The sequence below is a fragment of the Emys orbicularis genome, chromosome 4 (assembly GCF_028017835.1).
Source record: "Emys orbicularis isolate rEmyOrb1 chromosome 4, rEmyOrb1.hap1, whole genome shotgun sequence".
NCBI classification, from domain to species: Eukaryota; Metazoa; Chordata; order Testudines; family Emydidae; genus Emys; species Emys orbicularis.
The window spans coordinates 107,732,488-107,753,984 of record NC_088686.1 but is presented as its reverse complement, the minus strand read 5'-3'; the positions used below and the strand labels follow the sequence as shown (position 1 = coordinate 107,753,984).

General features: G+C 43.9%; 1 protein-coding gene across 1 annotated transcript in view; it reads left to right on the top strand.

The window, feature by feature from the left end:
- The first annotated feature begins 10,916 nt into the window (after window positions 1-10,916).
- LOC135877392 (NACHT, LRR and PYD domains-containing protein 3-like) overlaps window positions 10,917-21,497 on the top strand; it is a 47,735-nt gene continuing 37,154 nt past the window's right edge. Inside the window, exons 1-4 of the mRNA XM_065402820.1 lie at window positions 10,917-11,199; window positions 14,100-14,132; window positions 14,613-16,377; window positions 17,989-18,078. Coding sequence (XP_065258892.1) covers window positions 10,917-11,199; window positions 14,100-14,132; window positions 14,613-16,377; window positions 17,989-18,078 — 2,171 coding nt within the window. The remainder of the gene's footprint in view (window positions 11,200-14,099; window positions 14,133-14,612; window positions 16,378-17,988; window positions 18,079-21,497) is intronic.

Below are 21,497 nucleotides of genomic sequence, written 5' to 3'. Positions count from 1 at the left end.
GCAGCTTTCTTTTTAGTTTCCCTTCCTTGAGACCTCTGCAGTCACACTCTGTCACTGCAGTCCTGCATTAGGACCCCAACCTGATCACCAGTTGTCTTTTTCTCTTCACACAACATACATAATACGAAGGAACCACATGAGCACAGAGGGGGGGCAAATACCGACGCTGATGGAATATACATACCATGCAAGGCCTAGCTATGTGCACCCTACTGCTGTGGTTGAGTTCTGGCAGCTTCTAAAATATAGAATATAGTGAGGAGCATTAGAGGGCTCACAAACTATTTAAAGAGATACTACCCTACTCCTGTACACTACAATTACATATACACGACTTGGGCGATCTGAACCAAACCTGTTGGGCAGGGCTACAAACCTCTTGTTCACCCCCCTCCTTTTTACTTATTTCTTCTAATCCTCTTCCTCAGCACAAGGGCTAGTGGGGCCGCGCTGTCTAGGCAGGAGGGATAGATAGATTCTGCTTCCTTCTGTCTGCTCCTGTATCGTGAGTGTTGCCTCAAGTATCCATTTAAAAAAAAAGCCTTTGCGTGATCGCACTGGATGGGCTCTTGGGCCTTCAAAGCCATCTCTGGGGCAAAAACAGGCAACTTCCGCTGCTCGAGTCTTCTTCAGAACCTGCCCCCCTCAGAGCCTCAAACCCCCTCTGCTCCTCCTCAAAGGCCTCCATAGAGCCACCTTGCTGTCCTTCAAATCCCTCCTTGAAACTCTCCTCGGCCATCATGCCTACAAAATCTCAATGGTCAGGCAGATGGTGTGCTGTGACCACCCCTTCCACACTGACCAGTTGGTTTCCTTTTGCTCCACATGTCTCTTGCCTTACACTTATATTCTGAACTTCTTGGCTGGTGGCAAAAGAATAACAAAAGAGGGTCGTTGATGTTAAGTGATTTCCGGTTGAAATGAAATAGCTCTAAATAAAGCACTGACTCCCAACCAGGAGAACTGGTTTATCAGGGGAGAGGTTTCCTTGGCAACAGAGTCATCTGACAAGGGACAACAGTCACCTTTTGAGGCTGAACAGAGAGTCACCTGACAGAGAGGACTGGGACATTATAAAAATGTCAGAAGCTGTTCTTTTTGGTTTCTTTTCTTGGGTCATTTTTCTCCAGCTCAAGGGAAGGGAGTAGTAACCTAGCATGTCGGAGCCGGGTGAGGCAGGGGACACTGCCTATCTTCCTGAACAGAGATGGTCCCCCAAGAACTCCCAAGGGAAGGGTGAGCTGCATTGAGGATGTTTGGTGTGTTCTATGTAGTCTGTACTCTCTTGTGCTTTATCTGTTACGTAAAAGAGCAATGGTGTTAGAAGCTGCTCTGTGTCTGTATGTGTTATAGGCTTTACACTTCCCTTGTGCCTCCTGAGTTAAAATGTACTCCAGAAGGCTCACAGAGGGTGTATTTAAGCTATGGGGGAGTGTAAACGGTCAGCACTGAGCCCGCGACCAGGCAGCTAGACAGGGCCTTGCAACGCATAAGGATAGTGTACTAGGCAGAGGGTCTGCATCCCAAGACTGTGCCTAGGGACCCCAAACACTGGGGCCATGTGGGTCCCAGGTCAGGCTCTGGAGGTTAAAAACATGTGGGGACCCAGCAGCTGGATTCCCTCAGCAGTGGCCGAGATGGGTTCTTGACTGGGACCTGCAACAAGGTAACACAAGATAGCTGTGACCCAAAGCATGGAGGTATTGGTAAGCAAACATGGAGTCATCAAATTATGTTAACTAGGGCCAAGATAACAAGGAGTCAGATGTTCAAAAACAGGAGCCTGAAGTGAGGTTCCCTCCAATAAGAGATCTGAGTTTCAAAAATGCTGAGCTCCCATTGACCTCAGCTGCTGACCTCAGAGACTAGACCAGGGAACAGAGTCTTCAAACCTCAACTGCCCGGTCCTTTTTACCTTCTAGGACATGAGATTTAAGATTTCTGCTAACCCTTCCTTAGTGTATCGTTTCTCCCTCTTCCATTTTCTCTCTGTTCTTTTCCATCCTTTTTGTCTTCTCTATCAGCAGTTTCAGGCTTGGTCGATTTTGGAATTGGCCCGGTTCCATTATATGATTGCTGTAATCAGTTTGGAAGGCTAAAGCAGCCTGAGAATCCCTGCACTGGCGTGAGAGAGAACCGGTGGGAAGAAACCAGTGCAAACGTCAGCTGAAACTGGAGGAGTGAAGTGAAACCCAAAGGTCGAGCGGCCGGTTTATGACCAAGTTGTCCATGTGTCCTGCCTGCAGCACTCTGGAGAAGCAAGAATCATAGAAGTTCCTGTTCTTTTCTATCATTTGCTTAGAGTTGGTAAATCATTAGAAAATAGGGTATTATAAAATCATAGAAATGTGGGGCTAGATGGGACCTCCCAGCTTGGTGTCATCCACAAATTGTATAAGTATACTCTCCAATCCATTATCCAAGTCATTAATGAAAATACTGAATAATACCAGACCCAGGACAGACTCCTTTAGGACCTCACAAAATACACCCTCCCAGTTTGACAAATAATCACTGATATCTTTAAGTGTGGCCTTTCAACCCGTTGTGCGCACACCCTATAGTAATTTCATCTAGACTGCATTTCCCTAATTTGTTTATGAGAATGTATGTGGGACTGTGTCAAAAAGCTTACTAAAAGCAAGATGTATCCCGGCTACTGCTTTCACCTATCCACTAGGAGAGTAACCTGAAGGAAATTAGGTTGATTTGGCATGATTTAGCATGGTTTGGCATGATGACAAATCTATGCTGGCTGTGTCTTATAAACCTATTATCCTCTAGGTGCTTACAAATTAATTTCTTAATAATTTGTTCCAATTCCCTGGGATCTCTTTGTTTCCCCTTTCAAAGATAGGTACTATGTTTCTTTCTTCAGTCCTCTGGGACCTCACCCATCCTCTAGGAATTTTCAAAGATATTTTCTAACAGTTCTTCAGCTACTTCCTTAAGTACACTATGATGGATTTCATCAGGCCCTGCTGATTTGAATACATCTAACTTATCTAAATATTCTTTAACCTGTTCTTTCCCTATTTTGGCTTGTTTCTTGCCCCTTGTCAATATTAATTTAGTTGAGTATCTGGTTACCATTAACCTCTTTAGTGAAGACTCAAGCAAAATAGTTATTAAACACCTCAGCCTTCTTGATGTCCTCAGTTATTAACTCTCCTTCCCCACTAAGTAGAGGACTTACACTCAGAGCCATCCCTAGGGTATGGTGAATCGGGGCCACCGCACCAGGCCTTGCGCTTTGGGGGCCCCCACGCTAATCGTGAGGAGGCGGGCGGGGACGTGAGGCAGAGGTGGTCGAGTGAGCGGGGTGAGGAGGTGAATGCGGAGATGAGCGTCAGGCAGGCGGGGGGAGGGCGGCGAGGAGGAGCCCCCTTACCAGAACCTCCCCCCCCCAATATTTCCCACCAGCCAGCAGGCCCTACCAATCAGTGCCTCCCCTCGCTCTCACGCCTCCCCCTGCCACGGATCAGGTTTCACAGTGTCAGGAGGCTCTGGGAGGGATGTGTGTGGGGAGGAGCGAGGATGCAGCGCACTCAGGGGAGGGATTGGAACTGGGTGGGGAAGAGGCAGGGTTGGGGGAAAGAGGCGGTGGTGGGATGGGCAGGGGTGGAGTGGTGGTGGGAAGAAGCGGGGTGGGGATGGGGCCTTGGGGGAAGAGGTGGAGTGGGGGCGTGGTCTGCGCAGAGCTGTGGGGAGTGCCCCCTGACAGATTAGAAACTCGCGCCTATGTCCTGGGCCCTGCATCTCCCTAAGGACGGCCCTGCGTACACTTTCCTTCATTTTCTCTTGCTCCTAATGTAATTAAAGAACCTCTTTTTGTTGCCTTTTATGTCCCTTGCTAACAGGACTTATTTTATGCCTTACTCTTTCTGCTTTTGTCCCTACATGCTTGTGTTATTCTTTTGTTCCTCCTTAGGAATTGATCCAGGTTTCCATTTTTTGCAGGATTCCTTTTTGATTTTCAGGTCATTATGGAGTTCCTGATGGAGCCATATTGGCCTCTTACTGTTCTTCCTATACTTCCTTTGCATCAGGAAAGTTTGCAGTTGTGTGTTTTAATATTGTCTCCTTGAGAAACTGCCTGCTCTCCTGAATGTCTTTATCCCTTAGATTTTCTTTCCATGGGACCAATTCCTACCAGTTCTCTGAGTTTGTTAGTGTGCTTTTTTTTTTTAAACTCTTCCTTATTCTGTGCTCTCACTCCTTCCTTTCCTTAAAATCATGAAATCTGTCATTTCATGATCACTTTCACCCAAATTGCCTTCAACCTTCAGATTCACAACCAGTTGCTCCCTTGTGGTCAGAATCAAGTCTAAAAATGGCTGTCTCCCTGGTTACTTCCTCAACTTTCTGAAACAAAAAGTTGTCCCCCGTACTCATGTTTTGCCATATTATTTTTCTAACAGATGTTTGGGTAGTTAAGGTCCTCTTGTGTTTTGGATGTTTCAATTGTTTGTTATAGAAATGCCTCGTCCACCACCTCCTCTTCCTGATTTGGTGGTTTATAGTAAACTCCTATCATGTTATCACCTCTATTTTTTTTCCCTTTTACCTTCACCCAGAAACTTTCAACTGGTCTGCCCCTTACCTCCTTTTGGACCTCAGAACAATTGTATATGTTCTTGCTGTATAATGCAACACCTCCTCCCCTTTTTCCTACAAATCTAAACTAAAAGTTTCAAGTTACTTTTTTCTGAAATGTTTTGGATTTTCCCCACTTTCTGTTTCACGAGTTTTTCCAGTAGGAAAACAAAATAAAGTGGCAGGGGAGGGGGAGACAGACCCGGGGCTACTTTTTCAAACTTTTTTGCTGTTTAACACAGTGAGAAAGTGTGATGAAGTAAGTTTTCACCCCACTTTCTCACATTTTCTTACTGTTTTCCAACCTAAGCAGCCTTTTTGTATGACTATAAAAAGGTTGTACAGCAGTTTATGAAGTCTTGGGTGTTAGCAATGTGTTGCGGAAAGAGGGTAGAAGTAGGTAAGAGTTGATAAGTTTAATATTGGTGCAGGTAGCGAGCATATAGATGTGTGTTTTTTGGCCTGTTGTTCTTAGCTCCTCAATGCTTGAGGAAAATATTACAGTTGAATAGAGCTACCTTAACTAATAAATGATTTGTTGTGTGTGTATACATAATATATATAAAATTACCCTTTAAAAAAATTAGCAGCCAGCTAAACCTGTCATGGGTGGGTCATGGGCAGCCAGCCGTAGTAGTCAGAGCCAAAGTCCGCAGTCACAAGACAGGAGACAAGAGATGGCTCGGCGGGGACACTGAGGCTGGGTTTCATAGGTCTCAGGTAAGCTATTGCCAGGAGGCTGTTAGATGGAGGGTTGGAACATTCCTGCTCCTCTGAACCTTGTGGACCTGGGTTCGGGGCCCATGCCAAATTCACACATACAAACCCCTACAAAACAGAGAACTCATCAGTGAAGGCAGGCTTCATTGTACCATAAAATCCATACATCCCATCAACATCTCGCGCAGTCAGACCCTGTCCCTCCCTAAGGGACTCGCTTCCACCACACACACATGGATACCCAGTGAGACACAGTATTCCTCTCACTCACTCTATAATGCAACTTCTGAACCCCACCCCCGCTGCCCATATGTAAGGATACTCCTCAGTCTGTCTATGGAGGCTGGTAGGTTTTGGCTCATAAAGCTCAAAGATTAGTATAAAAAATTAAAAGAAGAATCAGATAGTTTAACATTTCTGTCTGAACCCAAGTCCGGGCAAAAATGAAATTAATTAAACAATATTTGATCAGTGTGGTTATCTTTGGTGTAAGATGTAGCGTGTTGATATTGCTGTGTTGTCAAGGGAAGGCGAATTAGCGGGGAGTGAGTAGGTGGCACATACGATGGATGGTGTGTATATATTCACGTACTCAGTATGGAATGGTGCAGGGGGTGTCTGTCAAGCTTAAGACATTTGCTCTAGAATGATAAAGTTCAGTGACCCTTTAGGGTGACTTCACTCTGCATTTTCATACTCCACAATATGTTTTTTAAATGAAACTTTCCTTTGTAGGTTTAAAAGGGAAAAAAAATTGGAAAGACATTCATATCTCTAATAATAAATTTTACCTTTAAAGTACTGATAGATATTTGCAACCTTAATTCCTGTTGCTGAACTTTTTTTTTTTTTGACTAGGAAAGGGGCAGGGCTGAGTCTAATAGTGACTGATTTTAAAGACACTGGAAATGCAGAGCCCATATATATACTATGAGAGCACTCTCAGATTTCACCAGATTGCAGAGAACAGCATTCCTCCACTTCAGCATGAAAAAGTTCTAAAAAAAAATTCAAGCTAAATAAGCTCTCGTCAGCGCCTCAAGGTGAGTCCACGATGCATAATATTTTTATTGATCTGTCATATTGCTGTCAGTCAGGTTCTCTGAAGAAATCCAGAGTTTTCTGTGCAGACAGAAAATGGACACACATGTAGAGAGCTCTCTGGTCCCTTGTAGAGACAGAGGGGTGTATGTTCCAGATAATATTTTACAGTGATTTCTCTTGTACGAAAACCTGAAGGGAGAATGTGTGTCATTTGCTCTAGTTTCTGAATCTCTTGTCAGGTCTCTTGTATTTGTGTGTGGAAAAGTGGAAGAAAGAGACTCTGGGGGGAAGAAGCAACAACCCCTTCGGTGTCTGCAAGTGGAGGCTAGAGCTGGGTGAATTATTTCAGATGAAACCTTTTTTCACCAAAAAATGCAGATCAGTGTTGGCCAAATCATTTTGCAATTTGATTTTGACAAATTTTTTTGGTCGGGGGAGGGAGAGGGGAAGCAAAAAATATTTATTTATTTTATTTTATTTATTTTGGAAAACTTGAAGTGGTTTGTTTAGGCATTTTGGAAACAAAATATTTCAACTTTGCATTTAGAAATGTCTTGGTTTTGGAATCTCCTTTGATTTTTATTTAAAAGGTTAAAAATGAAATAAAAAAAAGAAGGGTTTTGTTGCATCCAAAACAATTTTGTTTTGATTTTACAGAACTGCCACTACACTGAAAAATCAGTTATTTGCACAGCTGTAGTGGAGGGGAGAGGGGATTTGAGGATCCCAGCTCCACAGGGGAAGGAGAAAGCAATGCTTGCTCTGCAGCATCTTTCTGTTTTTGCCCCCAGTCCCAGTGATGCCCTTCCACAGAGTTCAAGCTCTCTTATATGGTGAGGAAAAACAGTCCTGGGGTGGGCAGGAGAAATAGACCCTCTTTGTGACATTCTTGTATCTTGATTAAAAAGCCTCCTTTTTTTTGGTACCCTCCTGTCCCATTGAACTCCCTGTTCTTTATCTACATTAATATTACATTAAATCTGTGAAAGCCAAACTTTCATGTGGCGTTTCAAGATCACAGCTACTTCACAGATTGCCGACAACATGTGCATGTTAAAGTTACTCTGAGACCCTTAGCTTATGAACTTCCTGGACTCCTGCATTTTCACTTTCATCCTTCATATTGTATTAACACAGTGTATTTTTGCATTTAAATATAGTGCGGTGTGTTATTCTGTGTAGTGTTGCCTGTGCTGTGTTGCTTCTGGTTCCCAGCTTTTGGGAGTGTTCAGTTTCAATGTTTCTAGTTCCCAGGCAATAAGAGTTCCTTTACCTGGTTGGTAGAATTTGAAACAAAATAACAGACTTTATAGGGCTTGTGATCTGCTCTACAAATGCCTGAAAAGTAACATTAGTAAAATCTTTAGAGTAAATATTTTACACATCTGACCTCAACTTCCTTCATTAACGAAGGTAAGGTCAGACCTTCCATATTGCTGACCTTAAACACAGAAGAAAGGCTTTGCTGGTTTAATTTAATATAAAGAATAACAAATATTATTAAAGTTGTTGCGTTTAGAACATACTCTAGCTGGGATGCTTTCCTGCACTTAATCTTTGTCAGAAACATATTGGGCCTTATTGTCACTTCATGACACTATTGCTATGCCGGTGCAACTCAGAACAAGGGAGTGACACCAGCAGAGCACTAGTGAAATACAGGAGGGAATCAGGCCCATTTAGATTTTGGCAGCAACTTTTCTGAGGCACTTTCCTGCCTTAGACAAATTCTTCTTAATTTGAGTAAGTAACTGAGGTTTTGACACACATAAAAGAGAAAATATCTGTCCGGTCACCCCAAGTCACACGTCTGTAACTGTTAGCTCTGAATATCTCAGAACTTGCCGCTTCCCAACCCAGAGCTTATTTTGGCCCACAAAATGCTGCCCCGTGTCACACCCTCTCTCAGCCGCCATTTTGCAAGTGCTCATTGAATAACAACATGGGGTTTGAACGTTTTCTATTAATATTTTTAGTAGGTCAAGAAAATGTATAATAATAAAAGCATCTTTGTGACTTTTTTTTCTTGCAAAGTGTTTTCAGAAATAACACAAAAGAATAAAAGAAAGATGATATGGGAGAGATAGGACACCATAATCAGAAAGGAAAAACATACAGTAAAAATTATGAAACAGAATAAGAAGTAGGTACCAGAAACAACAAGGAAGCCCAAGTTACATCAGGAGAAGACTTTCATGTCCATATCATATAGTAAAGCAAAGTGGTTAAATTCATCTGGTGGCTTATGGGACATGGGGGATAGTTTTGTTCAAATGCTGAAAAGTGGAGCCAAATTGTTGAGAAATAACTAGGACCCCCATTTCCCTTTTATTAGTAAAGTTCTTCATAAAACCAAATGAGCCTGCAGCATTGTTTAATCAAATAATTGTGTATGGAGACTTGTTCTCTTACTAACATGCAGCTAAGGAGAATTTTGTTACTATCGGGCGATTAGGCATAAGCTTAGAGTGGTCTAGGGTAAAATTCTGGCCCATTCAAGTCAATGGGAATCTTGCCTTTGACTTCAATGGATCAGAGTTCGTCTGTGGTACTCCCCGTCACAGGGTGGCACAGTAATATCACAAAGAAGTCCAGCTGCAATCTGGATCCAATGATTTCAAAGATTAAATAAAGGGTAGATATCTAAACATTTGCCACCTTCAGACACTTATCTGAATGGAACTCCCCCTTCCCCCACCCCACCCCACCCCACCCTATTGAGCTGCTTTATTTTAAGAGCTAGTGAGGCATCATTGGAACAGCAGCTTATACTGAGTTACTTTCAGAGGAATGCATACAGAGGAAGTGGTGGCTCTTGTACAAATCTGGGATCACTCCTCCAGAGATTTTGCTGAAGTTCTTTTCCCATTTTAACGTATTGACACTTTTTCTTTCCATACCAATGTTTGTGCTTTCTATGGAGAAACTGGCAATTACACAATTTAAGATAAGGTTTTCAAGAGTGGCTCATAATTCTGGGTGCCCAGCCTGAAACACTGAAAACTGGGGATTTTTCAAGTAAGTGACGAACACTCACCCTCTGAAAATCAGGCCCCTTCAAGATGTCTCAATTTAGGCACCCCAAGTCACTGGTCACTAATGAAAATCTTGGCCTCAAAGCCCAAAACACAGGATATTACAATTTCCACGTTGGTAAAAGGTCTCTAGAAACCCTCCACATCCTGATTATTATATGCATAGATTCAACTGTAGTCAGGGGACAATCAGGGTCTGAAATATTTCCATCCTTAAATACATGACTGTTCTGCTGAGAGAATGGTCACATTTGCCCTAATGGCTTTTTTTAAGCTTCTTTTCTTTCAAAGCTTGATCCTCCCTAGAACAAATGTCTCCCCCCCCAGTATAATCTGACTTTCTGTGACTAAGCGTTTCAGCACAACAGTGTCTGTGGAAGGGGGCGGGAGTAACTCAGGAAGAGCACTGAGGTTTTGCTTAGATTTCTTAGGTTTGCTTAGGTTTTGCTTAGACTTTGTGGTTTTGCTTAGATTTCTTAATTTTCGATTGTTAAACCATTTTCCTTTTTTTTTTCTGTTCATTTTTTATGGCTGCTGTTTGCTGATGGCCAAATTAATGATTCTTTTGCAGCTCTGTGAAAATTCTATTTAAAAAACTGGCCTCCAATTTTGCCCCTAATCAATTAGGGGCTCAGATTTTTGGAGTGCAAATAATCATGGTGTTCAGTGTTGGCATTTAGAAGTCTCTCTGATTTGGGGGCACCGTCAGAGAGTCAGTCAGCTGAGGGCACAGTAGTGCAAAGGAACCTGTATGTGTGTAATGGTGGCCCATCTGTCCCTTGGCAGGCTCGGGGCCAGTCACCTGTTGTGCCTACAATGATTTGCACCCACAAAACTGCACCTGCTACTGATCGCAGATAGAAAAATTGAGGCTATTTTTAAACCTGTGGCCCTAAGTCTCTAGCTAGTAGATTTGATGTAAATAGGTGCATGGGGATAATTCTTATTTAGGTAAGCATTTGTCATATTTTCAATCAGTGGCTTTTCAGGGATCTGTCAGACTTTCCTTTGTTCATAAATTCATTAGGAAATTTCTAGAGATTTGATGAACAACAATTCACCCCCAAAACTTGGTTTAATTTTTAGAGCTATATTCTGCCCCCATTATTCACCCCGAGTATACCTTACCCACATGTAGTCCCACTGAAATCAACCTGAGTAAAGATGGCAGAATATGTCCCAGAACACACAGAACAACTGGGATGTAGTCACACAAATCTGCCTGAGTGTGGGTGCAGGATGATGTCCAAACCTCTTATGACACAGTTATGGCCTGTGAGTTAGATGAGTATGATTATCCCCATTTACAGATGGGAAAATAGAGGCACTGTGAAACAAAGTGAGCTGTCCAGTGCTTCATTTGTGAGGGAAAAAACTGAGGAGTTATGAGACCCCATGATTTACTCTCATTACTAGACTACACTTCTGTCCTCTACATGGGAAAAATTGCTGTTATACCCTATTAAGTATGAATAACAGGATTTTATTTTGTGTATTAGTTTCCTTTCCTGATACCCAGTGATGGAAAACAGAAGCAGCAGGATCAATGACCTGCTCATACATGCCCTCAACAACCTCTCTCAGGAAGAGTTCAAAGGATTTAAAGACAAATTATCACACTCTGGCTTTGAGGGGAAAGGTAACATCCCCCGAGGTCGGCTGGAGAATGCTGATGCAATAGATACGAAGAACCTCCTGATGGCATTCTATGGTGGAGATGCTGCAGTAGATGTGACCATAGAAGTTTTCAATCAGATCAATCTCAGAGAAGCTGCTGCTAACCTCAGAGAAGAAAGAGAGAATGGTAAGAAACCTAAAGTTCCTATAAAACCTGGGAGTCTCCCCAAGGAATCTGCCCTGGGCCAGCAGCAGCAGGAGCAGAAGGAGAAACAGGCTGATGGCAGGAATGACAAATGCTAAATCCCAGCAGGAAGCCAGGGGAACTCAGAGCAGAGATGCCCACAGTGGGCCAGATTCTCTGACTGCTCCATTGCCTTTTTTCCACTCAGTGGGCACCAGGGGAGCAGAGTCAGCCTGTAACTCTCCCTCTGAGGAAATCCTCAGGGTGTAGAGCCAACAGAGCGGTGCAGAGGGAGTGTCCTGGACAGAGAGAGGTGGGGAGGAGGAGTGACTGGAGTGCATCCCCACCTGGGGGACCATTCCTTGGGGACCAGTGGCAGCTGGTGTGAGTTAGAACAGCCCCCAGGCGGCTCTAACCTGTGCCGGGGCTGGGACAGAGAATCAATGATCTGTAATTGGAAACTGATCACAGAAGAGAATCTGACCCAGCATATTCTCACTAAACAGCTGAATGGGACCTTTCTAGGATTCCAGGCAGGAACTTTATCTTCAAGGCTATATTTAATTAAAGAAACAAATTTAGTGGAATACAAATTGTTGAGTAGCCAGCAAACCTAGGGAGCTGCAGTTTCCAAGGCCTCCAGCTGCTTTTCAATGTCCCACAAGAGAGCGAAGTCCAGTTCATGCAATCAGGGTGGTGCTGGCCTGGGGCATCTATGACACCACCTTCACAGTCCTCGAGACTTGTCTACACATAAATTATATCAGATTAAGGAAGGTCTGAATTTAAATTAGAGTAGCTGTTCCCGAATAACTCCATGTGTGGACACCTCTTATTCCAGAATAAGAGTGCCTTTTTTCAGTTTAGCTTAATCCACTTTCAACATATATTAAGCAAACTGGGAGTAAGAGTGTCCACATATAGAGTTGTTATTCCAGAATAACTCCAGATGTAGACAACCCTTCAGACCATGGTTAATGAAGTGCATGGCTGCTCGTACAATCTCACATGTACAGTTTTAAGAGTATAGACTGGCACAGGTGTGGTTAGCTCAGTACCAAATCCCATCCTCAAAGTTAGGTCCTATAGAATTAGCACCTCCTTTACTCAGTTTCCAGGTGTGGGGAAAAGCAGACCAGATCCAGTCCATTTGAGATTTTTCCAGGCCTTGAAAGAACCAATTCTAAGCTGCTGAGAGATTTGAAATAAGAAAAACATGTAAGGTGCCATTTTAGTTTTTACATGATGCCTTAAAACCTTTTATTTTTGTATGTAGAGGCCTCTTCAGCTCATGGTTTAAAAACCTTTGCCTCAGGCAGGTCTTGATTGACCAATCTTTTGGATGGGAGCCAAACACTCTAGCCAGCTGAGCAGTTATGGCCAGTATCCCATCCTTATTTCGACCCCTTAAACTGTCTTACATACAACTTACCTGTGACTTGGCTCTGTTTGAATTGTTTGGGGTCTCCTGGTCAGTTCCAGAGTTTCAAACCACAGCTGTGCCCAAGGGCTGGCCTCATGCTTTGTCTCTGCACTGTCCTTGTGATGACATTCATCGTCCTTTACCATGGTTGTGCAGCTCTCATGGCTTGGTCGTGGTGTATCAAACACCAATTGTACCAAAGGCAGATGTGTTTCTTCAGTTCCCACCGTCTCGCTCATATAACATCTGTTTATGAGCTGCTTGGCTATGGGTGGTGGCAAGATCCAATTCAAGGTGCCTCCATCTTTATCCCACAGGCTATGTCAAATGGCACATCCTCTTTTATACAATGGTTGGACAGTGCTGCAAAAACTGTCCCCCTTGCACACAGCCTGTGGGTCCAATCTTTATCTCTGACTCATTGCCTGCAGACAAAAAGTATTGCAAAGGCTAGATACCTCCTAGAATCATAGGGCTAAAAGGGACTGCCAGGGTCATTTAGTCTAACCCCCTGCTAAGAGTGACCCTCACTCTTAGCACCTTCTGACAAGACTGACACTGTCAGAAAGAAAACCAGCTGTCTCCTTCTGAAGGGACAGCTTGTGAGCAGGGTGGCCTCCCAGGATTTGCAGGGCTTCTTTTGAAATGTTTTTTTTCTCTGTCAGCCATAATATATTTTCAGTGTGTGCACACATGCATTCAATGTAATTTTTGTATTTTCTTTGTAGTTTGCAAAATAAGCCAAGTAATAATGGTAAATATTTTCTACTAAACTATTTAAGATATGTAGAAACTTAAAGAAAACCTTTGGTTTGCATTTCCTGCCCCATAATTACTAAACTGTAGCTTCCTCTAATATTTCAAGGCTATTTTCATGTATTAAATCCATGTTTAACCATTTTCATAACATTACTCTCCATTATTGAAAGCACAATAAAAGCAGATACACTTGTACTCCTATATATGGATACCTTAAATTTGGCAAGTGTTACAGTTTAACTTACAAAATGGGCACAGAGTGTGGTAAAAGCAGTCAAAAATGTCATCAACAGCTTTACAGAGAATAGTTTAAACGAGGCTTGCATGTTGTCTCATAATTAATCAGTTTTACTAAAAAAAATATAGATTATTTGTATCTTGGTTAGTAAATTAGCAGAAAAAAAGTAAAATGGATATTTCTCATACAGCTAGATTTCTTTTGCGCTAGGACATGTGTATATTTTCTATAAAATAATGTCACGATTGTCAGCTCGTTAGGGCTGCTGCCATCTTTTCGTTCTGTTTGTACAGTGAGGTCCTGAGCCAAGGCTAGGGTTCCTGGATGCTACGGTCATACATATTATTGCTTGTGTATTATTATAGCTAATTAATTCTTATTCCTGCAGAGACCACTGATTGGATGAATTGCCCCATCTTCCTTAACTGCGTGACACACTGTGATTCTGTTACACTAACGTTCATCTGCAAATTTCTCTTTCAGCTTTATGTCCTAAACAAACACCTGGACGACCAGGTATGTGACATTCTAACAGAAAATTGTGTTGATTACAGACATTGGATCAGAGCAGCCAGATGTTTAGTTTACCACTAGAAATAAGAAATAACACCTCAGACTGTGTAGTCTTATCACATCAGACTGTGTAGTCGGGGGAGGCAGTCAGGTACCCCACACTTCCGGTTATCTGAACACCCAGTTAGCCAACCGCCCAGTTATCCGAACATTTCAGATGTCCTGCAGGCCATTCAGATAAATAGAATTCTATTGCATGTGCATGGAAGGTCCTATAGCTTTTACTCACATGACTAATTTCAATGGGACAACTTATAATCAGGCCCATAGTTAATTGATTTGGGGATAGTTTATGCTGGAAGTTGCACTATAAACTTAATGTAGCATTATTATTGTTTAAATAGCTTAACTGTAACATTAGTGATAAGTCTTTTTTCTGAATTTCTGATTCCATATTTCTAATGCTTCACGTCAATCCCTTAGATTACAGGGTGAAATATAGAGAACACATACAAAACAAGTACAGAGTAATAAAAGACTTGAACTCTCGGCTTGGTGAGAGCGTGACTCTAAACAGCAGATACACAAAGCTGATTATTGTAAAGAAACATTGTCACAAAAAGGAAAGAGAACATGAAATAATGACCTTGGGATGGAGACATGAAGAAATAATGACTAAGCGAGCTAGTTCTATCACCCTGCATAATTTATTTAAATGTTATGAAGATGGACAAACACCACAAATTGTTGTGCTGCTGGGAGCTGCAGGGATTGGAAAAACAATGACAGCAAGAAAGATTATGTTTGACTGGGCAGCTGGAGAGCTCTATAAGGAAAAGTTTGATTATGCTTTCTACATAAATTGTAGGGAAGTGAACTTTGGCAGTGAGGAAGGAAGAATTGCTGATTTGATTTTAAAGAATTGTCCTAATAAAAATGCACCAGTTGAAGAGATTTTGATAAATCCAGATAAACTCCTGTTTATAATTGATGGTTTTGATGAATTGAGATTTTCCTTGGATCAGCCAGAAGACAATCTGTGCTCTGATCCCTGTGACAAGCAGCCAATGGAAATTACATTGAGCAGTTTAGTTCGGAAAACTGTTCTGCTTGAATCCTATGTAATAATCACTACGAGACCAACTGCTCTGGAGAAACTCAGACAGTGTTTGGAATGTGCACGTTATGCAGAGATTTTGGGGTTTTCTGCAGCTGAGAGGGAGGAATATTTCCACAAGTTCTTTGGGAATGAAGAACAAGCAAGAAAAGCCTTTAATTTTGTAAAAGACAATGAAATGCTGTTCACCATGTGCTTTGTCCCCATTGCGTGTTGGATCATCTGCACGGTTCTGAAACAGCAGATGGAAGCAGGTGAAGATCTTGCACAAACATCCAAAACAATCACTGGTGTCTATATGCTCTATCTTTTCAGTTTATTAAAGGGTCACAGCAGCAATTCAAAGAAGCACACACCAGCTAACTTGAAGGGACTTTGCTCCTTGGCTGCAGATGGAATCTGGAGGCAGAAAATACTCTTTGGGGAAGAAGAAATCAAGAAGCACGGCTTAGATATATCTGACTCTCTCTTTCTGAATGAGAACATGTTTCAAAAAGATATTGACTGTGAGTGTGTCTACAGCTTCATTCACTTGAGTTTTCAAGAGTTTTTTGCAGCTTTGTTTTATGTGTTGGAGAAAGAAGAAACAACAACCGTGGAAGATTCAGAAACTGCTATGAACAATGTGAAAAAATTGTTAGAAAATTATGGAAAATCTAGAAATTACTTAATGTTAACAGTGCGATTCCTGTTTGGTCTCTTAAATGAAGAGAGAATGGAGGAGATGGAGAAAAAACTTAGCTGCAAAATTTCACCCAAAATTAAACCAGATTTACTGCAGTGGGTTAAAACAAAGCCAAAAATATCGTCCTTGTCCCTGGAGTCTGAGGAGCTTTTTTTGGAGCCTGATGAGGAGTTGTCATCCTTTAAACGTAATGCTGAGATGATTTACCAGCTTGAGGAGTTTCACTGTTTGTATGAAATTCAAGAAGAGAGTTTTGTGCAAAGTGCACTCAATCGCTTCACTGAGCTATATTTAGCTGAATATAATTTTACCAAAATGGATCAAGTGGCTCTTTCATTCTGTCTAAAAAACTGTTGTAAGCTGGAGACGCTCTATCTAAATCTGTGCACATTCGGATTTGAAGACCCGAATGAAGATTCCCTACGGCCACCCAAGCAGCCACGTTTGTAAGTAGTGTCTGAGATAGGAAAAACACCTACATAATTTCTTAAGTAGAGAAACATACATTGTGGAGGGAGAAGGTAATTTAAAAAGGAAAGATGGCAGCAGTATGAATGACAAAGGTCTTACAGATGAACTTCAGATCAATGGGAGAAACTGGGCAGTCGGGTGACATGTCAATGAGGCATTAAGTACCAAAGCAGCTGGTGATTTTAACAGTAAAACTGAAAGGATCTTGTGTATGTGACTTTCTGTTCCCTCAGCTGGGCTGACACCTGTGAGCACTGCTGCCTCCTGTTTCCAAGGAGGCTGGGAAGATGGCGCTGCTCTGGGGCTGCAGAGAGTCACCCTCTCAACCACATTAAGGTGTTCACTGAAAAGACACAACTGCTGAAGCTGGGTGCCCGAATAATGACATCCAGGGCAAGGCACAAAAGGGATTTTTAAAATCTAAGTTACACAAGTTACTAATAAGTGCAGGGGAGGGGGAGGACAAAAACATCCCCACACACCTACCCTTTTCACCTCATGTGGAGGGTCAACAATCTTCTCCTCCACCCCTGTAGGCCTCTCACCCCACAGGGGTGCTCCTCCTGACCCAGGCCAAACACTCCAGGAAGGTCCCACTCCCTCCCTTGTCAACCTCTGTCTCAGTAAGGGGATTCGCATCTGCATAATCTTGTCCCCTGCCACAGAGATGGGACACTGGGAAAGAGTGCCAGAATCAGGAGAGGGCCAATTCACTGAACATGTGTTAGCTGATGACCGGAAAAAAAAATCTGTCCCATATTATCAGTACATGCTGCACTTTGCGCAAAATAGGTGAGGGCAAGAGTGAGGTGATTATGGGTGGCTGGGAACAAGGAATGCAGAGAGGGTCTGCTGGTTCTGGATTCATGTCTTCAAGCTGGTTGACTTTTACCAGCCCCCCCAAAAAACAGTGCAATGCTCGAATCCATTTCAAGCCCTTTTGTTTTATATCAGTTCTTATAGCATGCTCATCACTATCATCTGAGGGATTGCCAGTAGTGTTTGTTCTCTCATCCTCTCCCCAGAGGGAGAAGTGTGTGCAGCAGGGGTGAAAGCAATGTAAAAGACTTACTGGTACGGGGACCTGACTCCGGGCCCCTGGAAGGGGCAGGGCATTGGGCAAAAAGGTCGGGGCTGGGGGGGTCAGCCTCTCCCAGCCAGCCCTTCCACGCTGCCCGGCCTGCACCACCTGGGGCTCCAGCGGTGATTTAAAGCAGTGGCAGCTGCCCCTTTTGCTCCCCACTGTTGGCGGCTCAGGCGGGGGGGGGGGGAGATGGGGACAAAAGGGGCACTTTAACGTCAGCTGTGTACAGGCCAGTACCGGCAGCCACTTCTTTCCGGTACACCGTACTGGCCTGTACTGTCCACTTTCACCTCTGATGTGCAGTGTCATGTTTTGTGTGTGTGTGTGTGTGTGTGTGTGACCATGGGATGGCTCCCTTGTGAATCCCACTCACAGACTCATGGAGTAACTCATATGCAGTGTATGATTACGCCATCCAAGAGGATATTAGCATGTTCAGGAAAGAGAATTAAAATCTGTTTACAGAGATCAACATAGAACATTTCTATTCTCTCTTATTTAGGGAACGGCATCAGGATGAGCCGACATGTTCGCCTATTTACCTGCTCTGTCAAGCATTGAAGGATCCAAACTGTAAATTAAAGAAACTAAAGTAAGAAGCTATTTTTTTCTTTTTAATATCCTCCTATTATTGCTGTTATCCCAGAAGTTCTACAGCACGGTAGCTCTCCTGACCCTGTCTGCTGTAGTGACTATATAGAATTGTTTAGGTGCTCAGGAATTTAAATTTCCATTTACAGTATACTCCCTATTGCCCAAATAGCTTGGGGGACACAGATTTTATATGGATAATTGGGAGTTTGGATAGCCAGGAGCATGTCCCCTCTCATTCACTCCCATGACAGTGGGGCTGTAGTGAGCTCCCTGCACTGCTGCAGGATACACGATCCCTGCAGGAGCAAGGTGCAGCGACTGGTGTGGTCCTCAGGGGGTAGAGCAGAGAGCCCCAGCCGGGACTGCTCTGCCCTGCCAGTACCACAGCCTTCTTGCACTTGTGTAACGCCGACAGACCCCGGTCGCTGGCGTGCAGGATCGAACCGGGGACCTCTGGAGCTTAGTGCATGAGCCTCTACAGCATGAGCTAAAAGCAAACTGGCTGTTAGCTAAAGCTGTAGAGCAGACTCATTTTATCTCTCTCTCTAAGGGTACGTCTTCACTACCTGCCATATCGGTGGGTAGCAATCGATTTATCCAGGATCGATATATCGCGTCTTGTTAAGACGCGATATATCGATCCCCAAACGCGCTCACCATCGACTCCGGAACTCCACCAGAGTGAGCGGCGGTAGCACAGTCAACGGGGGAGCCGCGGCCGTTGATCCCGCGCCGTGTGGACCCCAGGTAATTCGATCCAAGATACTTCGACTTCAGCTACGCTATTTGCGTAGCTGAAGTTGCATATCTTGGATCGATCCCCCCCCAGTGTAGGCCAGCCCTAAGTGGTCTTCGTGCCACAAGATGGAACAGAACAGCACACCCAGGAGGTGCGTGGGTTACACTTGCACCTGCAGGGAAGGCTACGGTTCTGGTGCGGCAGAGCAGAGTCCTGGTCCGGGTTCTCTGCTGACACACACCAAGATGTAGGTGGTGCAACCTAGTGGTCGGAGCAGAATCAGAGGGCAGAACCGGAGTTGTGGTCAGGAGACAAGCCAGTGGTCAGACACAGGGGTCAGAACAGAAACAAAGGGCAGAGCTCGGGTTGTGGTCAGGAGACAAGCCAGTGTCAGAGTTAGGACTCAGGAGTTCAGAGGCAGGTAGGAACTAGGCTGGAGTGGAGCAGGCAAAGGCTGGACAGGAGGCAGGTCTGGTGCCAATGCAGGCGTGGAACGCATTAAGCAGCCACAGTGCTGTTCTTGCTACAGAGCTTCAATGATCAGTCAGGGAGCACAGTCACTTAGTGAGGGTTTATTGGTCCCAGCTGAACTCATGGGTTGCTAGGCAACCAAGCCTGGAGGCAGTTGAGTTCATGACATCTGCTCTGCCCTGCTGGGACTGCAGCCTCCCCTCCACACCTTGCACCCACAGGTGTCACCAGCCCAGTGGCAGTGCAGGGAGCCCTCTGCAGCTCCATTGGCATGGCCCTGCTCGCTCACTCTCATGGCAGCAGGGCTGCAGAGGGCTCCCTGCGCTGCTGCTGGGCTGGTGACAACCGATCCCTGCAAGCCCAAGGTCTCTGCTCTAGTCCACATTATCCGAATCCCTAACTTGTCCCCCAACATGAGATGCATGCTGCAGAGGGTATGTGTCCCCCAGCGTGAGGTATGTGAGACAAGAGCTGTGAGAAACATGTAGCCAGGATGATGGGCACATTTAGGTGAAAGTTCAAGATGCTCCTGGGAAGGAATCTCAGAGGAGTCTATACTATGACCTTATCTTTGTAATGTCTGGTAAGGTGGATCAGTCACTAGAGTCTGAGGCTCACTTGCTAGCTGAGTTACAGTCATGCTCAGTAGGAAAATGATCTTCCATGTAAGAAAATTAAGCTCATGTTACAACGAATGCTTCAAAAGGAGCTTATGACACAGGGGCTGTTTAATGGGGGTTCAGAAGTGTCAATCCCCATATGAACCAGAGGATAAGGGCTGCAGAGACACTTTGTCTGGTTCCTGATAGGCTGGAATGGCTGACAAATGCCCCTGGATGGAGTTAGTCTTTAGTGAATACTCAGATGAAGGAGTCAGTCAAGCTGTTTTTCTGTGGCGCAAATACAGGGGTCCCATGGACATGTCTGCATCCCACCAGAAACACTTTTCACTGGACATTATTGGTACTTCTTGTAGCTGGCAGATATGATTCCAGGAAGACATGAGCCGTGTGCTCTTGTCTATGGCCTGGTCCACACTAACCCCCCACTTCGGACTAAGGTACGCAAATTCAGCTACGTTAATAACGTAGCTGAATTCGAAGTACCTTAGTCCAAATTTACCGCGGGTCCAGACGCTGCAGGCAGGCTCCCCCGTCGATGCCGCGTACTCCTCTCGCTGAGCTGGAGTAGCGGCGTCGACGGCAAGCACGTCCGGGATCGATCCGGGATTGATTTATCGCGTCTAGACAAGACGCGATAAATCGATCCCAGAAGATCGATCGCTTACATCCGGACCAGGAAGTAAGTATAGACGTACCCTATGGCTCTGTACACTGTCAGGAACCAAGCTATCAGGGAGAGGGCTCCGGCGTAGGATGGAGCAAGATGTCTTCATTTTACATGATGATTCAAGACTAGACTCTCAGCCTGATGGGATCATCTTTGATCATCTGCGCCACAGCTGAGAGCCATACCTGTCCTGGCCAGTATGAGGCTATGAGGATACTAGAACCCTTGTCTCTTCTCTGATGTGCCAGTGCCTTTGTTATAAGGTGCTGGTATCAAGGTATGCAGGAGCATCCTTCTCCAGGGATAGAGAAGACATCCCTTGCAGCACTCTTCTCGGGGCTATAGATTCATGGATTCCAAGGCCAGAACACACCATTGTCATCCAGAGTGACCTCATCTAGAACACAGGCCATAGAACTTCCCCTAGAGCATATCTTTTAGAAAAACATCCAATCTTGATTTTAAAATTGACAGTGAATGGAGAATCCACCATGACCCTTGCTAAATTGTTCCAATGGTTAATTACTCTCACTTAACATATATGCCTCATTTCCAGTCTGAATTTGTCTAGCTTCAGTGTCCAGCCATTGGATCCTATTACACCTTTCTCTGCTCGATTGAAGAGCCCATTATAAAATATTTATACCCCATGTAGGTACTTATATGCTGTAATCAAGTCACCCTTTAAACTTCTCTTTGTTAAACTAAAATGATTGAGCTCCTTTAGTCTATCACTATAAAGCAGGTTTTCTAATCCTTTAATCATTCTCATGGATCTTCTCTGAACCCTCTCCAATTTATCAATATCTTTCTTCAATTGTGGACACCAGAACTGGACACAAAATTATAGAAGTGGTCACACAAGAGCCTCATACAGAGGTAAAATAACCTCTACATCCCTGCTTGAGATTCCTCTC